The sequence below is a fragment of the Mercenaria mercenaria genome, chromosome 2, assembly GCF_021730395.1.
Source record: "Mercenaria mercenaria strain notata chromosome 2, MADL_Memer_1, whole genome shotgun sequence".
Taxonomy (NCBI): Eukaryota; Metazoa; Mollusca; class Bivalvia; order Venerida; family Veneridae; genus Mercenaria; species Mercenaria mercenaria.
In genome coordinates, this window is record NC_069362.1 from 108431491 (window position 1) to 108454483 (window position 22993).

At 36.1% G+C, this 22993-nt stretch overlaps 1 protein-coding gene across 3 annotated transcripts in view; it reads left to right on the forward strand.

Moving 5' to 3' along the window:
- The first annotated feature begins 7024 nt into the window (after positions 1–7024).
- The window catches only part of LOC123562444 (DNA-directed primase/polymerase protein-like), a 33804-nt gene continuing 17835 nt past the window's right edge, over positions 7025–22993 (forward strand). Inside the window, exons 1-2 of one of the 3 annotated variants that reach the window (XM_053537493.1) lie at positions 7025–7093; positions 22138–22392. In XM_053537493.1, coding sequence (XP_053393468.1) covers positions 22334–22392 — 59 coding nt within the window. In that variant the 5' untranslated portion in view covers positions 7025–7093; positions 22138–22333. Of the gene's footprint in view, positions 7094–16055; positions 16420–22137; positions 22393–22993 lie in introns of those variants that run through there. The other 2 variants (XM_053537494.1, XM_053537492.1) reach the window with 2 other exon arrangements.

The window sequence follows — 22993 nt, forward strand, 5'->3', positions numbered from 1 at the left end:
CATGCACTCTACACGTCGCCTCAGTGTGGTGAACATTTGTGCCAAGTTTCTTTGAAATAATTCAAGCAGTTAGTCAGCTCAGTTGCCTTGTGGTAGTTCAAGAGTTACAGAGCGGACACAAAACACACTCATATGACCTTTGACCCCTAAGTGTGACCTTGACCTTGAAATGACACATCCAAAACATGCGCTCTGCACGTCGTCTTGGTGTAGTGAACATTTGTGTCAAGTTTCTTTGAAATCCTTCAAGAGGTTCAAGAGTTACAGAGCGGACACGAAATTGCTAACGGACGGACGGACGGACGGACAGACGGACACCGGGACCATAACATGATACGTCCCTTCGGGCGTATAAAAACCTAGACAAATCCACCTCTATAAAAAGGCTGACTGGGATGGTCTTAGGTCACATGTATCAGAACTCCACAACTCCCTTACAATGTCAAACTCCCATGAAAATTTATCAGTAGAATCTCTTTGGAAGACCATCGCCAGCTCTATTGAAGAAGGAATTAAGAAATTTATCCCGTCTAAAATGTCATCAACCAAAGATAAATTCCCTTGGATCAAGGTTAACCTAAAACGACTCTACAGAAGACGGGATAAAGCCTTTAGGAAATATAAGACAAACAAAATTCCCAAGGAAACTTTCCTTAGTCTCAAACATCAATGTAGGAAAGAAACCTAAATTAGCATATGGAGAGTACCTTGAAGACATCCTTAATGTGAACGTCGAAACTGATCAAATGCAAACACAACATAACAGACCAAATACCAAGAAATTATACAGCCTTCTCAAGCACTTAAAACAAGATTCCACTGGCATTGACACACTCAAACATGACAACAAACTTCACACATAGGACCCTGACAAAGCCACAGTACTCAATAAGCAATTTCAGTCAGTTTTTACTTCAAAATCTCCTCTCTCTCTCTGAAATCTTTGGCTGATATGAAGGTCCAGGATATCGCAGATACAGGTAAAGAGATCCCAGGAAAAGAAACGTACAGCCCACACAAACATATGCCTGATATTGAAATTTCAACACAAGGTATCGAAAAACTTCTTAGCAACCTTAATCCCCATAAAGCTGCAGGGCCCGACCAAATTAGACCGGCCGTACTTAAGAATATTAGCCAAGTGATCTCCCCTATCCTTACAAAACTCTTCCAAAAATCCATGCAGTCCAGTTCTCTGTCAGATATATGGAAAATGGCAAATGTCGCTCCCATCTTTAAGAAAGGCTCTAGGTCACACCCAGCCAACTATCGCCCAATATCTCTTACCTGTATCTTGTGTAAAACCCTGGAACACGTTGTATCCTCTAGCATAACAAAACACTTCACAAAGAACAATATGTTCTATGAATTGCAGCATGGTTTCCGAGAAAAGAGGTCTTGTCAAACTCAGTTACTAATGTTAGTAGAAGATATCCTTCAATTCTTGAACCTGAAAAGTCAAGTTGACCTCATACTCCTTGACTTTTCAAAGGCATTCGATATGGTCAACCATGAAAATCTACTCTACAGCTGCATTTCTATGGTGTAAGGGGTCAAACTCTTAAATGGATTAAAGCTTTCTTTGATAACAGGTCACAGTCAGTGGAAGTTAACGGGTCCACATCAGGCATCATACCAGTCTCCTCAGGTGTTCCCCAGGGTTCGGTCCTCGGACCTCTTTTATTTCTTATCTATATCAACCATCTACCTGACTTTATTAAACACTCTAAAGTTCGACTCTTTGTCGATGACACGGCCATCTACCTTTCTCTGACTGTCTCTTCCCATTCAAGCCTACTACAACAAGACTTACAGCAACTGGAACTCTGGGAAACAAAATGGGACATGAAATTCAATCCGTCTAACTGACAAGTATTACAGATCACTAAGCGTAAAACACCTATACCAACACAGTACCTTTTACACAAAACTATCTTACAAACAGTACCATCTGCAAAATACCTTGGCATAACTATATCACACAACCTTACATGGAATGACCACATTAACAACATCACCAAAAAAGCAAATCAAACATTGGGTTTCATAAGACGTAACATCAAAGTGCACTCAGAAGGGTTAAAATCACAAGCATACAAAACACTTGTACGGCCCCAGCTGGAGTACAGTACGTTCCACTGTGTGGTCCCCCACTCTGATACTCTGATTGATCAGCTTGAGTCTGTGCAGCGCAGGGCTGCACGCTGGGCCAAGCGTGATTACGGCCGTACATCCAGTGTGGACAACATGCTGACTTCCCTAAATTGGCGACGCCTTGCACTCCATCGCATTGACAAGCGCCTGGTTATGTTTTATAACATCTTGCATAACCAGGTCGACATCCCACTACCGGACCAACTAACACCAAACACTAGATCTTCCAGAACCAGAACCACTCATTCCCAGGCATTCGTTCAAGTTTCACCCTCATCCAACTATCATAAATTTTCATTCTTCCCTCGTACAGTATATCATTGGAATGCCTTGCCTTCAGATGTTGTCAACTCGTCTGGGCCAGTGTTCAGTCAGGCTGTAAGGCAGATTGAGCACATCTCACCTTAAATACACCTGCCCTGTTTTTAACCTGTTTTTAACCATTCTCCGTCTTGCTTTTTACTACTACTTTTTTGATCGTTTAACATTCTTGCTAGAAAATCGTTAAGCACAGTGCGTGTTTGGTGATTGACCCCTCTGCAGTTATAATCGCTACGCTTTCCTGTTTGATGGTGCGGTGACTAATTAAGTGTAAGACTCTTTGATGCTCCTCTCCTAAATCCTATAAAAACGGAGGGAGGGAGTGGAATTTTGTCTTGCAGCTTGTTTAATCGTGCCATTAAAAGTTAGGCTCTTGGTGCTCTGATTTCGGACAAATTGTTGAATACATTGGTGTATCTATACCTTAGATTGACCCTATTTTTATGTTTTACCTAATATGATCTGGTATTTTGTCACTATTGTTAGAGCCTTTCTCTGCGGGGAGTGATTTTATTTACACTGCCTGGTCTAACTTGTTGAAAATAGGGTAAGTGCGAGGTTGGTATGCCTTAAACGCGTTTAAACCCCTAGTTTCCTCTATAGGTTACTGACCGTTCCAAGGCGGTGCCCCTATTTTCAACTTGTTTTCTGTCCGTCTCGTACCTTGTGTTTGGTAGGTTGTCTTGTTTGTTGTTTGCGTTTCCTTTCGCTTTCCCCTCACTACCACCCTTTTACAAAGACACTCAACCGGACAAGTAGACTGGCTGGACAGATAAGACATTCAAACGTCAGTAAGAGACAGGAGTTTTGATTACTTTGGAGTATTTGTTCACTGTGTTTGTTTGTGTTCATGATGCTGTTGCTTCTCTTCTATTTCTATAAGGAAATTTCTTAGCATGTACACTGTAAATATGTTTGCTTTAGCAATAGGTTAGTCAGTGTCTCTATTTTATAAGCACCATGCTATTCCAACTATTTATTATAAGTATTAATAGTTACTATTATTTTTATGCTTTATGAGTTTTAAGCTTCTCTTATGTTTATTTTAAACCTTGTCATACATGCTAGTAGCTTAATATAAATTTCTTAATATTTAACTTAACATATATGTTTTAAATATGCTTAAACATGTTATTATGTCTTCCTTTTTAGCTGCTTGATCATGGTTAATCTCTGTTTTATATGGTTTATCAGAAAATAGCTCATGAGCTAATTTGTTATATTCTATCCAACGTAAAGTAAAGCTTCTTGTATCTTGTCAGCTGTTAGCAAAGGCAAAATTATAGAAACTGAAAGGCAGAGCCTGAGACCTGACAGGATTGTTAAAATGTCAATGATAAGAAAGAGCGAAAGCAGGATAAAAACAATTGCCATTAATAAGCAGCTGAGCTGTAGCACTCCCTTCCTATAGGACTCAAGGTCAGGCTGTATAGCAATATATTTAGGGGGCAGCACGGCTTTTTTCAGGCCACTGCAGTCCTGTGGTACCGCCTGCTTCAGCATGCCGTAAATCAGTCTACGAATGAGGCCTTGAAGGCTATTTTAGGATACATTAACACATTCTGAACGCCAAACTTTATTTTATCAGTTTTCCAAAACGAGGAGAGAATTTAAGTCTAATATAGATGTTACTGTTTCACATGTACAATATTTTAATCAAATGACGAGTATATTCTTCTAGAGTGAGGCGATTACTGAAGATGATGACGATGATAATTATGAAGATGATGATAATGTGTGTGTGTGTGTGTGTGTGTGTGTGTGTGTGTGTGTGTGTGTGTTCGTGTTTAACGTCTTCCATTTACTCTCGGACAGACGCTGAACAATTACAAAACGGGCTGTGGAATCTTGGAAAAAGACTGAGGCATGGACTTTAACAGTTGAAACAAACGTCTTTTAACACCTATTTAAGACCCCAGATAGAATACTACTCCATTGTCTGGCAAAACTGACAGAAATATCCAACAAGTAAAATTGAGTGTCCAACATGTTGCTGCTAGATATGGTTTGTAAAACTGCGATTTTATTGATAATGCAACTAAAATGTTATGAATTTGTCTTTGTTGACCATAGTCACAAAATATCAACAAAGATTTTTTTTCATACCCCTGTCATGCATCAAGTATTACTAAAATTCTTTCTTCCACAGATCCATACCATCAGAATGTAGAATGCTCTTCTCGCATATAGTTAGGCTGGCGGCAGTCTTAGTCTACTCATGATTTTAGTATACTGTATGCTGTTCTATTTCTTTTAAACATAAGTGTCTTAACCTTGCTTATAGCCATTGTAAACTGAAACTGAAACACTATTTTCTAGACTAGCGCCTCCCAATTATAATAATGAACGATTGCTTGGGCGTAACATGTAGATGTTCCTTTGTATATGCATTTTGTATTGTCAAAAAGAATGTTGTGTCGGGAAAAACAATACTTGAAATAATTTGAACTGACATGACTTGACGGAGATTAAGGGGATGCATATATCTGATTAACCTGGTGGAGCTTCTAGATATACTGGAAGGGAGGTTGCTACAACATGATGGTGTATCTTGTAGAACATGAAATATTTGAATGTAAACGCCTGTTCTCAATGGTACACTAATCGAGAGTGTTATGCAATTACGTTAATCAAGTTTAACGTCAATAGTTATTTTGGCCCATATGATTGTATGCTGTTGGACTATGTCAGACCGTACAGATAAGGCATATTCTAGTTGATGTGTAACTGATGTTTTGTTATACGTGATTTTACCTTTTCCTGTGACGTTTTGGTGTTGTCTTTGAGATGAAATTATGTTCTGTTTGAAGTTGTTGTAATTCTTGATGTATGTTTGTTCAAGATAAGGTAACGACTGGTGTAGACATCAATTACGTGCGGGTTATGTGAAAGACCTGACATTTACTTTGATCAAATTCCATATCCAACATATTTTCCCCATTTTCCTAACTTGAGGAAAACATTGTATAGCCTTGTGCAGCCCATGCAGGACGTTTCAGCGAGTTAAATTATCATGACATGCACCGCACCTGGGAAGTGACCAAGTCAAGGAGGATGGTTATATAAAGAAGGAAGAGGATGGACCCCAGAACAGATTCCTTGGGACACTGGATGCTATAGGAACTTTATCAGATGCTATTCCATCAATTTCTACCAACTGGGATCTACCCATTATGCATTGGTGCTTCCAAAATACAGTTTGGCCAGAAGTAACATGTTTTTGAAGCTGGTATAATAGTCTTTTTGGCTGAGTTTTACTAAGGCTTTACTTAAATTAAGAATGACGAGGTCGGTTTGCTTATCTGTTTAAATTTTCATTTGAATATTCATCTACTAATTCGATGAGTCAGGTCTCACAGGACCGTCTTCAAGGAATCCTTGGATATGTTATGTTCTGACAAATGCGTGAATATGGCTAGATGCAGTAATGTGTTAGGACTTCGCACAGAATACATGCTACTGGGTATGAACCTATAATTTTCTAGGTCACTTACTAGTATCATCTTTTTTTTTTATTGTAGGAAAACAATACTTTTTACCTTCATTTAGTCGGATGGGAGTTGACCTAAATTATATCAATGATACTAGGTATAGGATCTAATGCAGAGCTCTTTTAGGACAAGCGCCTTTAGTCTGGATCACCTGCCCCTTAACTGCTACGCAGTGGTACTATTTCTACACGCCAGGAACCAGGCTAAAGGGCCTTTGTCTTATTTAGGCCTGTGGCCTTTTCCACTTTGAGGCTATTGGAATAATTTCATGATACCTTTATGAAATCAATAAATTCATTAAGTTATAATGGATGTTTAAATGCAATTATTTTAAATTATTTTTGAATTTTATTTAATTAATGTTATGGAGGAGACATTGTTTTTGCCTTGTCCGTCCATCCGTCAGCCAGTCCGTCCGTCACACTTCATTTCCGGTCAATAACTGGAACCATTAGACCTAAAACCTTTAAACTTCATAGAGTGGCAGGACTGAGTAGACGACTATTGTTTTTGGAGTTACTCCATTAAAGGTCAAGGTCACAGGGGCCTGAACATGGAAAACCATTTCCGAAAAATAACTTGAGAACCACTTGACCCAGAATGTTGAAACTTCATAGGATGATTGAACATGCAGAGTGAATGACCCCTATTGATTTTGGGATCACTCTTTAAAAGTAAGGGATGCAGGGGCCAGAACATTGAAATCCATTTCCGATCAGTAACTTTTGGGTCACTCCTTTATAGGTCAAGGTCGCAGGGGTCATCCATCTGTCACACTTCATTTTTGATCAATAATTGGAGAGCCTATTATAATTACTATGCATTCGCGGAGACATGCACTTTTCTACAAAATCATCTTCTAGTTCATTTATTGATATTCGATATCTAAAAATACATTCTATGGCATTAATAAATCATTTAAAGATATCAAGACTTCTCAAAATGTGTGAAATGATATTATGTACGTCAATAATCTACACATCAGTCAAACCAAGTACCTCTATTTCTTTGGACAAACTCGAAGCTCGATTAAAATAAATTTAGGCCAAAACGAAAATCAAACACATCGACAATAGCGGAATAATTTTCGCTCAATTTTCTAATTTTCCAATCTAAAAACAAAGCAGGTAATCACATGTATATTAATTAAATGTTACTGCGTTCTACCGGACGGCTAGCAAATCCTCGGGAGATAATTTTTCTTGCCGTCCGGTTATTGATTTCTTAATGAATAAGTAGGCGTACTGGTTTCGAAGCAGTTCCCGTCGGCTAGTAGTATCCGTCAACGCGTTATTTTACGTTTCATGACGTTCTTCACAATGAAGTCGAGATTGTTTCCATAACGCTACCCTGCAATCCAGAGCTCTGTCAAATTTCAGCAACAAAGGGTAAAAACTTTCCAAGAAAACTCGAATTGTTCATTCCATAATTGTTTTGTTTACATTCCGCACATGGGGGATTTCACGTGCAACTAATGCGCATGGGCAAAGAATAACTCCGTTGTTATGTCTAATGATTAAATAACAAAGTTCATAGTTACAAGTTTAATCAGCCATTACTCTGGTATAGCATACAAAAACATGACGTTAGTAACGTCGCTTATTGTGCACGCTTGTGAAAACAATTACGTTGTGGACACGTTATTAGCATTTTGGCGGGAAAGAATCACGTGCATTCCATGACGGATATTGTGTCTGCGGAAGGGCTACTCCAGTCTCTTTTGGGGTCCAAAAATAGATCAAAAGCGGGAACTAATATTTCCTGTCCCTTTCTGATCCTGAGAATAATATTGTTATTCATTCAAAAACATCTCTTCCAATTAAATTCGTAGGCGCTGCAACCGAAAACATGATGGATGCCGCCATTTTTATTTGACGTAACCGCACAAAGTTCATCAATATATGGTATGTTTTGTAATAAAATAGCTTAGAATATCACGTTTCACGACTTGAAATACAGAAAATTTAAATCCTGAACTCCAGAAAATGAATGTTGCCTCTCTTCGGGCTTATCATCCAAAACAATGATAGTAAAATAATGATAAAGATTTTCTTTTAATTTTTTTCCATAGTTTTGAAGTAAATGAAATTAAGAGATTCACAGATCTCCAAATGGGGAAATTTGTAAATATCACAGTCAATTATTCTTACGTACAGCACCTATGTAATAATACTTGACTGTGATATTTCCAAATGGGGAAATTTGTAAATATCACAGTCAATTAATTATTCTTACGTACAGCACCTATGTAATAATACTTGACTGTGATATTTACAAATATTGAGCGATTTCAATTCAACGCCGATTTTTCTAGTTAATTATCGTTATATTACATCAAAATGATATATTTATGTTGAAATATATTATAAATATCCATAATCTATGAAGATTTGATCATTCCTATCAAGATTTGGGTAGATTTGGGTAAGATTTGGGTAGATTTGGGTAAGATTTGGGTAGATTTGGGTATTTCATGCCGCCGTAGGGTATAGCGGATAGCTAACTAATTTTTCCTGCATTCCAATTCAAAGAAATGAAAATAGTAGTTTTTATTCAGTATATTAGACAGAAAACATCTATTCTTCTTAAAACAGTCAGCTTTTCATAGAAATTCATATGTTTTTTCTCTCCACGCCATTGTTCACATATGAGCTGATTTAGGGTGTACAGGATAGCTTTGGTCATTTTTTACATTATTAGTTTAAAATCCACATCTTAACAAACTTACCAAGCTTTCTTTAAAATAAATCAGAATAATAATGTATTTTCTTTTCCAAAACATGCAGCTTTTTAAATATCTGTCAAATACTTTTCATTCACTGACGTTTTTTACATATACACCAATTTAGTCTATAGGGGATAGCTTTATTTTACATTTGATGACATATGAAAAATAACACAACAAGCAAATATTTAAAATGTATGTCAGAATATCTGTTTGCGTGCCAGTAAAAGAATGATATGAAAATTTATACAATAATTCAAGTATAAATATAAAATTTATCAATCTATCCTCTATACCCTAAAATCCGCTATACCCTAAAGCACTGTACTTTTCTGTAAACAAAATATTGTATGAATACATACCAAAGTATTGTAGGGGTTCTCGTATAGCCTCTGTAGCTCAATTGGTAGAGGGTTGGCACGGTAAGCCGAAGGTCCGAGGTTCGAATCCCGGTCGAGGCTGCACATTTTTCCTGAGACTGTTACATTTGGGGGCTCGTCCGGGATGCTCACCCTTGGAGCCCATGCGGGCGAAGCAGTTTGGCTGGGGTGTGCATCTGAATTCCGTTAACAGTCTGCGGCAGACATTGGCCAGGAGTGCCAATGTCTCACAATAAGAGGGAAGATGTGTAGTGGTTCTTGTATCGGGTAGCTTCGGTAGCTCAGTTGGTAGAGCGTTGGCACGGTACGATTGACTGTGTCCTTTTGTGGTGTCCCGTTTTCACATGTTGCGAAATTATTTGGTAAGTTACTTATGGTTAATAAGTTCATGTTGGTATAACAAGTGCTAATTACCCAGTAGACATTTGACGTCGGTTAGACGTCGTATAGACATCAGACCCCGACGTCGGATTAACGTTGGAATTTGGTTGGATTTGCAAACCGTTAAGACGTTGGATCCTGACGTTGGCTAGACATCGTAATCCGACCATTTTCCAACCAGAATCTAACCACTTTCCAACCAAAATCTGACCAAATTTTCAACAGAATTTGCAATCAAACAAGTAATCAACACATGTATTTTATCATCTTTATTTCACATGATAGCGACGTAAGTCTAATATCATAAATCCAAAAAAGGTAATCCAGTAATTGAAACTTTCAAGTTGAGTCATGTCTGCATGATTCTTCAACTCCGCTAAAATTCCCATCTGAAATGTATAAAATTTGACAGTTTCATCATTTCATAACATTTGAAAACTTATACAAGTATGCTAGAGCTATTACTAAAGAACATAATTACTACGTGCAAAACAAACCCCTTACAGAAGAAAAAGGCCTGCTGCGTACTCTTGCTGTGTACATACAGCGTATATGATGCGTACATGATGTGTACTGAAATCAATAGTACGCAGGATATACACTGCACATACACCGATAGTACGTTTGTAGTACACTTTTGACATGCAAATGAGCTCTGCCGCGTACTACTTGCTGCGTACATGCTGTGGACTACATAGTACACAGGATGTACGCTGGAGGAATTTAGTATGCGAGAAATAGTACGCAGCATGTACGCGGCACATACACTTTTCACATTCAAATGAGCCTGCGGTGTACTACCCCTGCGGCGTACATGCTGTGTACTCCTGCGGCGTACATGCTGTGTACTCCTGCGGCGTACATGCTGTGTACTCCTGGCCCGAGTCCTGCGGCGTACATGCTGTGTACTCCTGCTGCATACATGCTGTGTACTCTTGTGGCGAAACTGCTGTGATAATGTAAATTCCTTACCCCACCAACTTTCGTATGCAAATGCTGATCATTTGGACAGAAAAAAACAGAAAAAAGATAAGTGACATGCATCAATAAGTATTTACCCTTACCAAAATAATGTAGATTGATGTTATCAAATATATTAGTATGCTTTTCTCCATCCACTTTTCAATGAAATAAATCAATTTTTGTAGCATGTAATTTGGTAAACATTTGAGAAAATGGCGTAACTGCATCAAGGGGAAACAACTTTAATGCAACTAAATATAAGTGTTATGATTTAGTTCAGACGATGTGTGCGTAGTATGTATTTATTTTGATTAAAATCCATCTGAGAACAATCTAGGACTGGAATTATATAAGCATTTATACACTTTTACGTCCGTAAAAAGTAGTGCACCAAAAAATTTTGGATTGATTTTTTCCAATGGGGCGAGCGCAATTAGCCAAAAACGTTCTGAAAATATACGAGCGGCAAATCCGATTAACAACTTTTTAATTTGGTGAGGCCTTAATGAGTTAACATAATGAGCATTAAAGCCTTTATAAAACATGATAGAGTGGTGTTTTGCTTAAGAGTATTCAAATAACAGTGAGAGCTATTAATTCTTCTCATTTGGGCGCTGTTGAGGCATTATCTTTGTAATTATTTCATGTATTACAAAATGTAATGCAACGAAGTTCAAATAAGGCTTTTCAATTATCCAAGTTAGAAAGCTCCAGGATTAATTCAAAATGAAAAAGAATATATTTTTACACTGCATGCAAGGTGCAGCTCAGAAATCACTAAGATGTAAGCTTCACAAATGAACATTGCAAATAGTTTGGCAAATTTTTATTGTTCAGAATACCGGTAATCTGAACTATTCTATGCTATTAAGATAAAAGTTACTCGGAAATCAAGTTCTTGCTTCCAAAAAAAAAAAAAAAATGTACAAATCCTTCCTGCATGAAGTCCCTCCCGCGTATATGAAGTTTACTTCAGACTTTAACTTATAAAAAAAAAACTAAGTATAAATGCCAAAAGAAATTATACAAGTCTTTCCCGCGTATATGAAGTGTACTGCACAAATTTCAAAGTATCTGCGGTGTACATGCAGTGTACTCCTTAAATTTTCAGAGTCTGTGCTGCGTACTTGAAGTGTACTAGTGACCTCCTGCGTACATGCTGTGTACTCGTCGAAATAGTACGCGGCATGCGGTGTATGTAAAATGTACTCCTCTGGCATACTACTGTGTTCGCGGCATATACACAGCAAATACGCAGCATGTACGCCACAGAGGCTTGCTTCTGTAAGGGACATGTTATATTTTAAATTCTAAAAGAAATCTCTATTACCTCATAAAATGTAATGAAGTTTTATGTTAAACGCAATTGATTTTTAAAGTAATAAACATAATGCATCAATTTTTGAAAGAATAGGTAACATTAAAAAGAATAACTATTAAACTAAGTACAACTTTAAAAAATCTGCTACTCAGTTGCGGATCCCTTTGTGTAAAGTATTTATAAACTTCCTCTATCTTATCACACAAATATCAAATTACCGGAAGACTTGTGTAAACCAATGCAGGCTTATCTTGCGAAGGCATGACTAATAAACAACGTGTGTAGAAGAAGATCCTTAGGTGAATTTAGAATAATTTATACATGTGTATAGAATGCATTTTTTTCCTGAACAGTTTTAAATTGGTAAAAAAGAAATCCGTTTCCAAAAATAGACAATATCATGCGATTTTGTAACATAATTCATGATGATGTTTGATGTGCTAATGAACTGTTATTTATAAGCGCATGTTCAGGCATAACTATCTTTAAACTATAATAGCAAAATTACACCTGTTAATTTCATAAATGAAAACATTTAAACAGACTTTCTATCCAACTTGATTCCAACATCTCCTACACGCCTAAGTCTGACGTCTATTAGACGTCGTGGTTAGACGTTGGATTCAGGTCACCGATGTCGCGACCAAAATCCAACGACTGACCAAAGTCGGTACGACGTCAGGTGTTTACTGGGTAGATAATTGTCGACATCAATAAAGAGTATTTAAATTTTATAGTTTTCGAGTAAAACTTCTTTCTATAAAATGCAGTTTCAAACAGTTAATTTTAACTTTAAGTCATGAAAATTGTTCGATGTTTAAATCAATATCATTTTCACTTGTACATGTAGTCTCGTTTATTTTCAATTTGCAATGATTTATTATCGTAAAATTTACAATGAAGCAAGACGTGGTTGTGGCTTGTAATACGGTCCCGCGTGGTCCTAAAGCTAGTCATACGTGAGGCACGTTCAGCTAGACAGTCTTGCTTGGACTACAAGAGTAGTGATAATCACATACGACTAGATTTTTGGCCGTCGTGCAGGACTGTTCACTACAGGATGTTTTAAAGCCACTAATAAATATGTATCATTTCCATATGGTTTATAATAAATAATGAAAGCGTAAAGTAGTTGTTATCTATACTTACGGGTACTGGTAGAAACTTTCAACAAGAGTGAAAATTACAGCACAACACCAGAGGAGGGAAGAAGCAGAAAACGAAAATCGGGCTTCTATATCTTTTATTAATTCCCTTTTTTTTTCAATACGAAATTTAACGGAATATAATTTTTATTAGGAAGCACAAACAATTCAAACAGATAAAGCCAAGAATGATTTACACTAGATAGAAAAAAATATTTTGCTATATTGCGTTCTCATACAATGCTTCCATTTGATTTTATTTCTTATTCATAACATGTACATAGATACAAACGATACCAACAATCGAAGATTATTTACACAAAATACAGACAGACAGACAGACATATTCTATAAATCATCATGTAATGATCACACACATAACGTGACAAATACACGTGCAGTTGTTAAAACTAAACAGTATAATTCTATTTGTTTCTGTTCCCTTTAGTCTATTACACAGACAAAATTTTATGAAAAAGATCATATACGTTATTACGAATATGCAAATATTATGAATATGAAAGTATCTTAATCTTGCCGAAAATAATACAGAATGGAGAATAAACAATTTTTGTCAGTAGTGAATACATAATATGAATTATATAATAAACACAAAATATTTTTTGTAAGCATTATCGATACACAGGTTTTTGTTTTATATGAGGCTATAAACATATATGACATTTAATGCTAATAAAATTATGTTTACAAAGAAAAATAAAAAAATATTAAATTGTAAGTTGTTGCTTCCAAGGCTCTTACTCAGCACTATTTTTCGTAATCTTGGCCAGAAAAAAAAAGCAGATAAAACATAATTTTTAACAGCTGTATGTTACACATTAATAGTTTCCTGAAATTTGAAATATCATGTGATATAATTCGATTAATTTGTTGTTTCAGACATGTAGACATGCATCTAAATGTTTAAACGGATAATTACTTTGTTCACTTTAAGTGAATACCACTGTTTTCTTTCCCGAGCGAAAACTTTAATGCCGATATTCTATATTGTATTAAAATTAAATTTCAAATTCTTTTTTGATATTTACAAAAGCAAATAAAATCGTTACAATTTAACAAGTTATTCAAAAACTATTAATTTTAACTGGTAACTTACCTCTTAAATAATTATCAAACTCCATGCCAAACTGTGAACGAAGATTAATCGTTAGGGTTTTAAATAACGTAATCGTATTAATGTAATTGTTAGTATAACAACAGAAGTTTGCAACAACTGCAAAAGTGAACTCTAAATAAAACAACTGAATTTACAAGTTTTATTGTTTATTAAGCACTGTCTCGTCGTATATGCTTCGTGTCAAGCGCTGTACCTGCAAAATACGAAAAGTTTCCAAAATTACCTTGCAGACGAACATTGAAACTGAAAAATTACGATGATATTTTGTGTTAACATACACATAAATATATCTTTTAATTTTTGGTTAAAATAAGATGAAAAATAGCATATTTTAAAACAATATCATGAACACCGCGATTCGCCGCGATTTCACCGCAAAACAGCGTGTTCGGCGAGCACCGTGTCCGGACACGCTGTTTACTGCGATTTGCAGTGAAATCACCAAGCTGGGTGATCAAATTTCTTTGAACACGATAGTCTGGTATCACGGTAATGGGTGTCCATTGGAACTTTTCATTTTGGACGTACTGTATTTTTAGAAAGATGATGAAACACTGATCGCAAACCATCCATGTTACATAGCTGTCAAGGCTCTACAAAGGCCACGAGTGTAATCAGGTTTTAAAGGGTCAGTTGACCGTCATGGGGTGGGTGGGGGGAGGGTTTGGGGGGTCTGGGAGCCGAAGCCCCCTAGAAGCCTGAGACAACCTCACATAGACAATTTAGCTTTTTCAACACAAAATAGACTTGGTTTTGAATCGTCTCCCTCCATATTTACTTTTTGTGATGTTTATTTATGCGGTAGAGAATACACGTTGCACCGGTGAATGTAAAAGCTGTACTACACGGTATGAAACGGTATGAAAACACCCTATTAACATCGCCAGGTGCTGATGTTTGATTCAATGATTTTCTACGAAACAACGTTTGCTTGTTTTATTCTTTAAAATGCGTGTGACTTGGAAAAGTAGGTATGTGAGCGTGATCTAGGGCCGAATTGTGTGTGACACACGCGCAGTGCGTGTGTCTTGACAGGTATGCATGTTATTTTGTGAAATTAAATTTCATTTAAAACAGTTATTCATTAAAAAAGATTGAATACTAAAATATGAAAATTGTAAGTATTTCAAAACTGTTTAAACTTTGAAAATCCAGTGAAAAAAGAAGTTAAAAATAAAAATAATTCCGATCCAGTAAAGACATTGTTTTGCAACAGATTTTAATGAGTGACGTCACGGCGATATCGCCATTATTGATTTCGGCAGATTTTCTTTTATTTCAGCTGAATAATGCATTGACTTATTCAAGACGATTATTTAAAAGTAAATCTTTAGTTTGTAATCACAAGTTTTTGTTTGCAGAGAAGTAACGATATCATCAGTAAATACTTATTCATTAGGAAATCCATTACCGGAAGGCTAGAAAATCCCCTGAGGATTTGCTAGCCGTCCGGTAACCAGACGGCTAAGACACAGGCTAAGCGTCCGGTTACCGGACGGCTAGACACTTCCTTTCTTTAAAAGAACAATGACAATGCGAGCCTGTCATAGTTCGCTACTCCTAACTGCATAAGGAATCGGATATATATAGACACATCTGTATGAAATGTTTTTTGTGGACTCGCCCTTGTCGGTCCATCTGTATGTCATCCTGCTAAACCTTACATGAATCTGCATTTTACTGTTTTAGGAAAAATGAAGACATATATTAAAAAATCCAACAAAAGGTCATAATATACTGGTCACACTTATTAAACATTAACCCTTAGCCTGCTAAATTTCTATAATGGACTGGTCCATCATTCAATTTGGGCAATAGCATTTATTATTCGAAGGGGTGTTTACTGAAAATTTACTGACTGAATAGCGAACAGTGCAGACCATGATCAGACTGCACGGATGTGCAGGCTGATCTTGGTCTGCACTGGTCGCAAAGGCAGAATTACTGCCGCCAGCAGGCAAAGGGTTAATATTCATGTAGAAACTTCAAATGGGTTGAATTTAATTCATTATTTTAAATAAGAGACTTAAATCTTCAAAAATATGATACGACAGGTGCGAGGAGATATCTACCCTGACACCGGTTTCAATAAACTGCAGACTGCCGATGACACTAAATTACAGAAACAAAACACAAAATATACATTCATAAAATGTCAGCGAGGCAACTTTATGCTTTAATGTCAACATAAATTCATTATCAGAGATGTAATCATTACAGATACTTTGTACATGTACAAGAAAACATTCCAAACGGATTTCAGTGGGGATTTCCTGACAGAAATATGCAGAATAAGTTTAGACCGTGATGTGATGGAGACAACGACAGTCAAAAGTTAGCACGCAGTCCCGAAACGTCCTGTTATTTGGACTAGCTTCACAGGATTGTTATTCAGCACAGGTTTTGATTAATAAATATTGCATAGCCAGACAAGAGTTCTGGCCCTTGACAGTCAAAAGTATGCATAAAAAGGGCTTAAGTTTGTGTTGCATGTATTTCTGAAAGAATTTGATCCAGTATTGTGAAACATAGGAATGTTTTTCAGCATGTGAAGTTGTACACCTTGGGTTTTGTTAATAGAGCTAACACATACCAAAAAGGCATAAAAGTTGTGTCGCACATGTCTCAAAAAATATGATCTAGGATCACGAAACATAGGAATATTGTTCAGCATGTGAAGTTGTGCACCTGGGAATTGTTCCAGATTTCTTCTGTCAGACCAGAGTTTAGTCCAAATAATAGGACGTTTCAGGACAGCGTGATAACTTTTGACTGTCGCTGTCCCTTCAAGTCCAAACATATTCTGCATATTTCTGTTAGGAAATCCCCAGTGACGTATAAGTTTGACCATTACAAGGCTAACCAGAGTTATGGCCCTTGGTTGTCAAAAATATGTATAAATGGGATACAAGTTTGTGTCTTATGTATTTAAAAAAGTATTTGACTTAAGATATTTCATGATCCTAGGTCAAATAATTTTTGAGATAATATTATGTGCGACAACTTTTATGCCTTTTTGGTCTTACCTCTATAACAAAACCCCAGGTGTGCACCTAATGAGCTGTCCCAGACAAGCGCCTCCAAGTTGTAATCAGAATTGATTGTTTGGCATTAGATGTAGATGAAGAGTCATAACACATTAGAGGATTGTTATGTAGCATGTGAAGTTGGGCACCTGGTGTTCTCTTTGGGATTTTACACAACCAGACCAGAGTTATGGTCATTGACTTAGTGAAAAATACAAATGAAGGACTTAAAAGTTTGTATTGCATTTATTTAAAAAAAAATTTCACCTAAAGTCATGAGACCATGTAGGAATATTATCCAGTATGTGAATTTTTGCACCTTAGTTTTTATAACAATTGTTTGTAGCTCGACTATTCAAAGAATAGTCTAGCTATTCTACTCACCCTGGCGTTGGCATCACACATAGGTTAAGTTTTTGCATGCAAGTATATACAGATACTATTTAAAGGCATATTGCTTTGAAACTTATTTTTTCTTTTTCTAGGTCAATTACCAACGTCACTGGGTCAAGTTCCATAACTCTGACATGTATTTTGAGCAAATTATGCCCCCTTTTTGACTTAGAAAATTCTGGTTAAGTTTTACATACAAGTTACTATCTCCAAAACTAATGCAGTTACTGAATTGAAACTTCACATGTGTCTTCGGGTTTATAAAACTAGTTGATAGCTCCAAGTCCCATAACTCTGACCTTCATTTTGACCAAATTATGCCCCCTTTTGGACTTAGAAAATCCTGGTTAAAGTTTTGCGTGCAAGTAAATACAGCTATTACCAAAAGGCGTATAGATTTGAAACTTATTTTTTCTTTTTCTAGATCAATAAGCAACCTCACTGGGTCAAGTCCCATAACTCTGACATGTATTTTGGGCAAATTCTGCCCCGTTTTGGACTTAGAAAATCCATGTTAAAGTTTTGCGTGCAAGTAAATACAGCTATTACCAAAAGACATATAGATTTGAAACTTATTTTTTCTTTTTCTAGATCAACTACCAACCTTACTGGGTCAAGTCCCATAACTCTGACATGTATTTTGGGCAAATAAAGCCCCCTTTTGGACTTGGAAAATTCTGGTTAAAGTTTTACATGCAAGTTACTATCTCCAAAACTAATGCAGATAATGAATTGAAACTTCACATGTGTCTTTGGGGTAAAAAACTAGTTGATAGCATCAAGTCCCATAACTCTGACCTGCATTTTAGCCAAATTATGCCCCCTTTGGACTTAGAAAATCCTGGTTAAAGTTTTGCGTGCATGTACATACAGCTATTACCAAAAGGCATATAGATTTGAAACTTATTTTTTCTTTTTCTAGATCAATTACCAACCTCACTGGGTCAAATTCCATAACTCTGACATGTATTTTGGGCAAATTATGGCCCCTTTTGGACTTGGAAAATTCTAGTTAAAGTTTTACATGCAAGTTACTATCTCCAAAACTAATGTAGATATTGAATTGAAACTTCACATGTGCCTTAAGAGTTATAAAACTAGCTGATAGCATCAAGTCCCATAACTCTGATATGTATTTTGGTCAAATTATGTCCCCTTTTGAACTTAAATTTCTTTTGATATTTAATACATTTTGGGTAATATTTTCCTGCCTCTGGGACAATATTTCGAATAGTCGAGTTTGACTGTCGTACAAACAGCTCTTGTTTCTCTTTGCAAGAACAGAGTTATGGCCCTTGACTTACATAATTAGTGGAAAATTTGTGTCCCATGTATATCAAAATGCACTTCACCTAGAGTCATAAATCATTTCACTCAGCTAGACTCAGAGTTATGGTCCTTCACATATTAGTGAAAAATACACATTAATCTCTTAAAAGTTTGAGTTGCAAACAAATTAGAAAATATTTTATCTAGAGTCATGAAACCGCATACACTGACAGGAGTGATGGGCTGCTGTTCCCTATATGGACACACATCTAGTTTATGAATTGTCTTAGCCTTTATAAAGCATGCATTTCTCAACCATTTTTAGCTCAACTATACAAAGTATAAGGAGAGCTATCCTACTCGACCCGGCGTCGGCGTCTTCCCACGTCCCCACCTTGGTTAAAGTTTTCTTACACTTTCGCTTTTTTTCAACTTATCTCTGTAATTACTTGATGGATTTGATTCAAACTTGAAATAGTTATTCCTCATCATCACCCACATCATCTGGCATAAGGGCCATAACTCTGGCACCAATATTTCAAGATTTATCTTCCCTTTCCACTTAGTTTTTAAGGTTAAAGTTTTGATGCACTTTCACTCTATCTCTGTTATTACTGAATGGATTTGATTCAAACTTAAAATAATCGTTCAACATCATCACCCACATCATATGACACAAGATGCATAACTCTGGCACAAATTTTTCATGAATTATTCCCCCTTTTTACTTAGAATTTCAGGTTAAAGTTTTGATGCACTTTCACTCGATCTCTGTTTTTACTGAATGGATTCGATTCAAACTAAAATAGTTGTTCAGCATCATCACCGATGCCATATGACACAAGGTGCATAACTCTGGCACCAATTTTTCATGAATTATTCCCCCTTTTTACTTAGAATTTCAGGTTAAAGTTTTGATGCACTTTCGCTCTATCACTGTTATTACTGAATGGATTTGATTCAGGCTTAAAATAGTTGTTCAACAACATCACCCACATCATTTGACACAAGATGCATAACTCTGGCACCAATTTTTCATGAATTTTTGCCCCCTTTTTACTTAGAATTTCAGGTTAAAGTTTTGATGCACTTTCACTCTGTCACTGTTATTACAGAATGGATTTGATTCAACTTTAAAATAGTTGTTCAGCATCATCACCCACACCATTTAACACAAGGTGCATAACTCTGGCACCAATTTTTAGCTCATCTGATTTTTTGAAAAAAAAAAATGATGAGTTATTGTCATCACTTGAGCGGTTGTCGGCGTCTGCGTCGGCGTTGCCTGGTTAAGTTTTATGTTTAGGTCAGCTTTTCTCCTAAACTATCAAAGCTATTGCTTTGAAACTTAAAATACTTGTTCTCCATCATGCTTTTTGCAAGATTTATGGCCCCTTTTGTACTTAGAAAATATCAGATTTCTTGGTTAAGTTTTATGTTTAGGTCAGCTTTTCTCCTAAACTATCAGAGCTATTGCTTTGAAACTTGGAATACTTGTTCACCATCATAAGCAGACCCTGTACATCAAGAAACATAACTCCATCTTGCTTTTTGCAAGAATTATTGCCCCTTTTGGACTTAGAAAATCAGTTTTCTTGGTTAAGTTTTATGTTAGGTCAATTTTTATCCTATACTATCAAAGCTATTGCTTTAAAACTTGCAACACTTGTTCACCATCATAAGCTGACCCTGTACAGCAAGAAACATAACTCCATCCTGCTTTTAGCAAGGTTTATGGCCCCTTTTGGACTTAGAAAATATCAGATTTCTTGGTTAAGTTTTATGTTTAGGTCAACTTTTTCTCTTAAACTATCAAAGCTATTGCTTTGTAACTTGCAACACTTGTTCACCATCATAAGCTGACCCTGTACAGCAAGCAACATAACTCCATCCTGCTTTTTGCAATAATTATTGCCCCTTTTGGACTTAGAAAATCATTTTCTTGGTTGAGTATTATGTTTAAGTCAACTTTTCTCATAAACTATCAAAGCTATTGCTTTAAAACTTGCAACAGTTTTTCACCATCATAAATGGACACTGTACATCAAGAAACATAACTCTATCCTGCTTTTTGCAAGAATGATGGCCCTTTTTAGACTTAGAAAATCATGGGTATGACAATATTTCTATTATACAAAAAAAATCAGATGAGCGTCAGCACCCGCAAGGCGGTGCTCTTGTTCATGAATTATGCCCCCTTTTACTTAGAATTAAAGGTTAATCTTGATGTATTTTCACTATATCTCGGTTATTATGAAATGCGTTTGATTCAGACTTGAAGTAGTTGTTCCACATTATCACCAACATCATATGACACAAGATGCATAACTCTTGCACCAATATTTTATTAATTATGCCCCCTTTTTGCTTAAGCTATACTTATATAATGTTTTGATACACTTTATCTGTACCTCTCTTATTACTTAATATTTTTAACATAGACTCAGGCAATTGTGCAATATCTTCATTCACCATAGGAGTTAATAAACACTCCAGTGACAGCTCCAGTTTCCTCAGATGTGCCCAGTTTCACTATCCAGCATCGAAATAGTCGAGCACGCTGTCTCCTGTGACAGCTCTTGTTCTTTCAAGTTTTACAGTTTCCTTATCTTTTCAAGAAAAATCAGTTCATCAATTGCATGTGAGGACAACATTTATCTCACACTATTTACTTGATTCTCCTCCATTCTTAATTAGTAATAACAACCTGCTTAATTATCTTTTAATTACTAAGGTTTTCAGCTTTATAATATATGTAAGAATATTACAGGGCTAAGAAAAGTATACTTGACAAAATACATTTAGACTAAATACTTAATTAAAAGGAAAAAAAGAAAAAGATAAGGTTTAATAAATATAAGTTATCAGCACAAGGAAAATGTTTTGGCTTGTTATTTTGCAGACACAAATATGTAGTTAACAAGGACCAAAGAGCAGAATGAAATTCTGGGTGAATCATTTTACCCAAAACATTTAAAGTATGCTTGGTCCAGCTTGGATTGATCTATGATCCTATAAACTGAATTGCTACCAATACTTGTTACACTAGATGAAGTAGAAAATTAGAGGTAAAGGTAAATTTTACTGTGAAACAATGAACATAAGCTGTGTAGCCTATTTAAATAACAGTTAAAACCAGTTGAACCTTACCCCCAGCAATTTGCGGGTACCCATTTACAGCGGGGTCGACTGAGGCAATTGTGATAAAGTGCTTTGCCCAAGGATACACCGCAACAGGAGGAGCCAGGAATAGAACCTGAGGCCTTCACTTCCGTAGGAAAGTGTCTTAGCCCTCCCGACCAATGCATCCACATAGAAGAAATTTAACATCATTTTTCAGTTTTTAAAATCCCTTACCCGTCCACTTGTGTACTATCATTTTATTGTTGAACTGATAAATGAGTGGCCAACATTTATTTTTGTATTGTAGGTAGACACATATATATACTGTAGGCATGATGAAGAACAGAGACACACAAGAACAAGGTTTTCCACTGGACTAGTATCTTTTTGAAAATAAACTCTCATGCAACAAGAATTTTCTTGTAACAGATAGCTTCGCAGTAGCATAGCAGCATTGGCTATAAAGTATTTGAAGAACTGTAGTGTCAGAGAGAGAAAAAAAAATGTCAAAATCAGAGGGATGCCTTAGCACTGGTGGATTTTATGGCAAGAAAAATAAGAGGTAAGTACTTATTAATAGTATGAAAATATATGGTTTGTATTTCACAAATAAATACAAACTGACTGACAGAAATCAGAATCCATGCCTTGCATTTGCCTTGACTTATCATTCATTAATATTCATGAGTCCGTAAATAAATACTTAATTGTTTTTGAGAAGTTTAATAGTCACTTTAAAAAAAGAATGCAAAATAGGTGGAGGTACCAGTATATAATTAATGGGTCATTAAATCCTTTGCTTGATCTGTGATGTAATTTGCTACTGTGGATTGCACCAGACCTGGAAAAATTCTGTTTGAATTCAGCAGTCGAGATAAATCTGTTGTTACACTGTTGTGTTTTGTATTTATCTTTCAGGGTATTAGATGATTAGCCGTTATCATGCTGGACATGACTGATTCTGCCTTTGCGACCAGTGCAGATCATGAGCAGCTGCACATCTGTGCAGTCTGATCATGATCTGCACTGTTCGCTATTCAGTCAGCATATTTTTTTGTTAAGCACCCCTTTCAAGAGTTAATGGTACTGTCCAAATTGAAAGAAGAACATGTTCATTATAGAAATTTAGCAGGGTAAGGGTTAGTATTATTCAAAGAGATTTT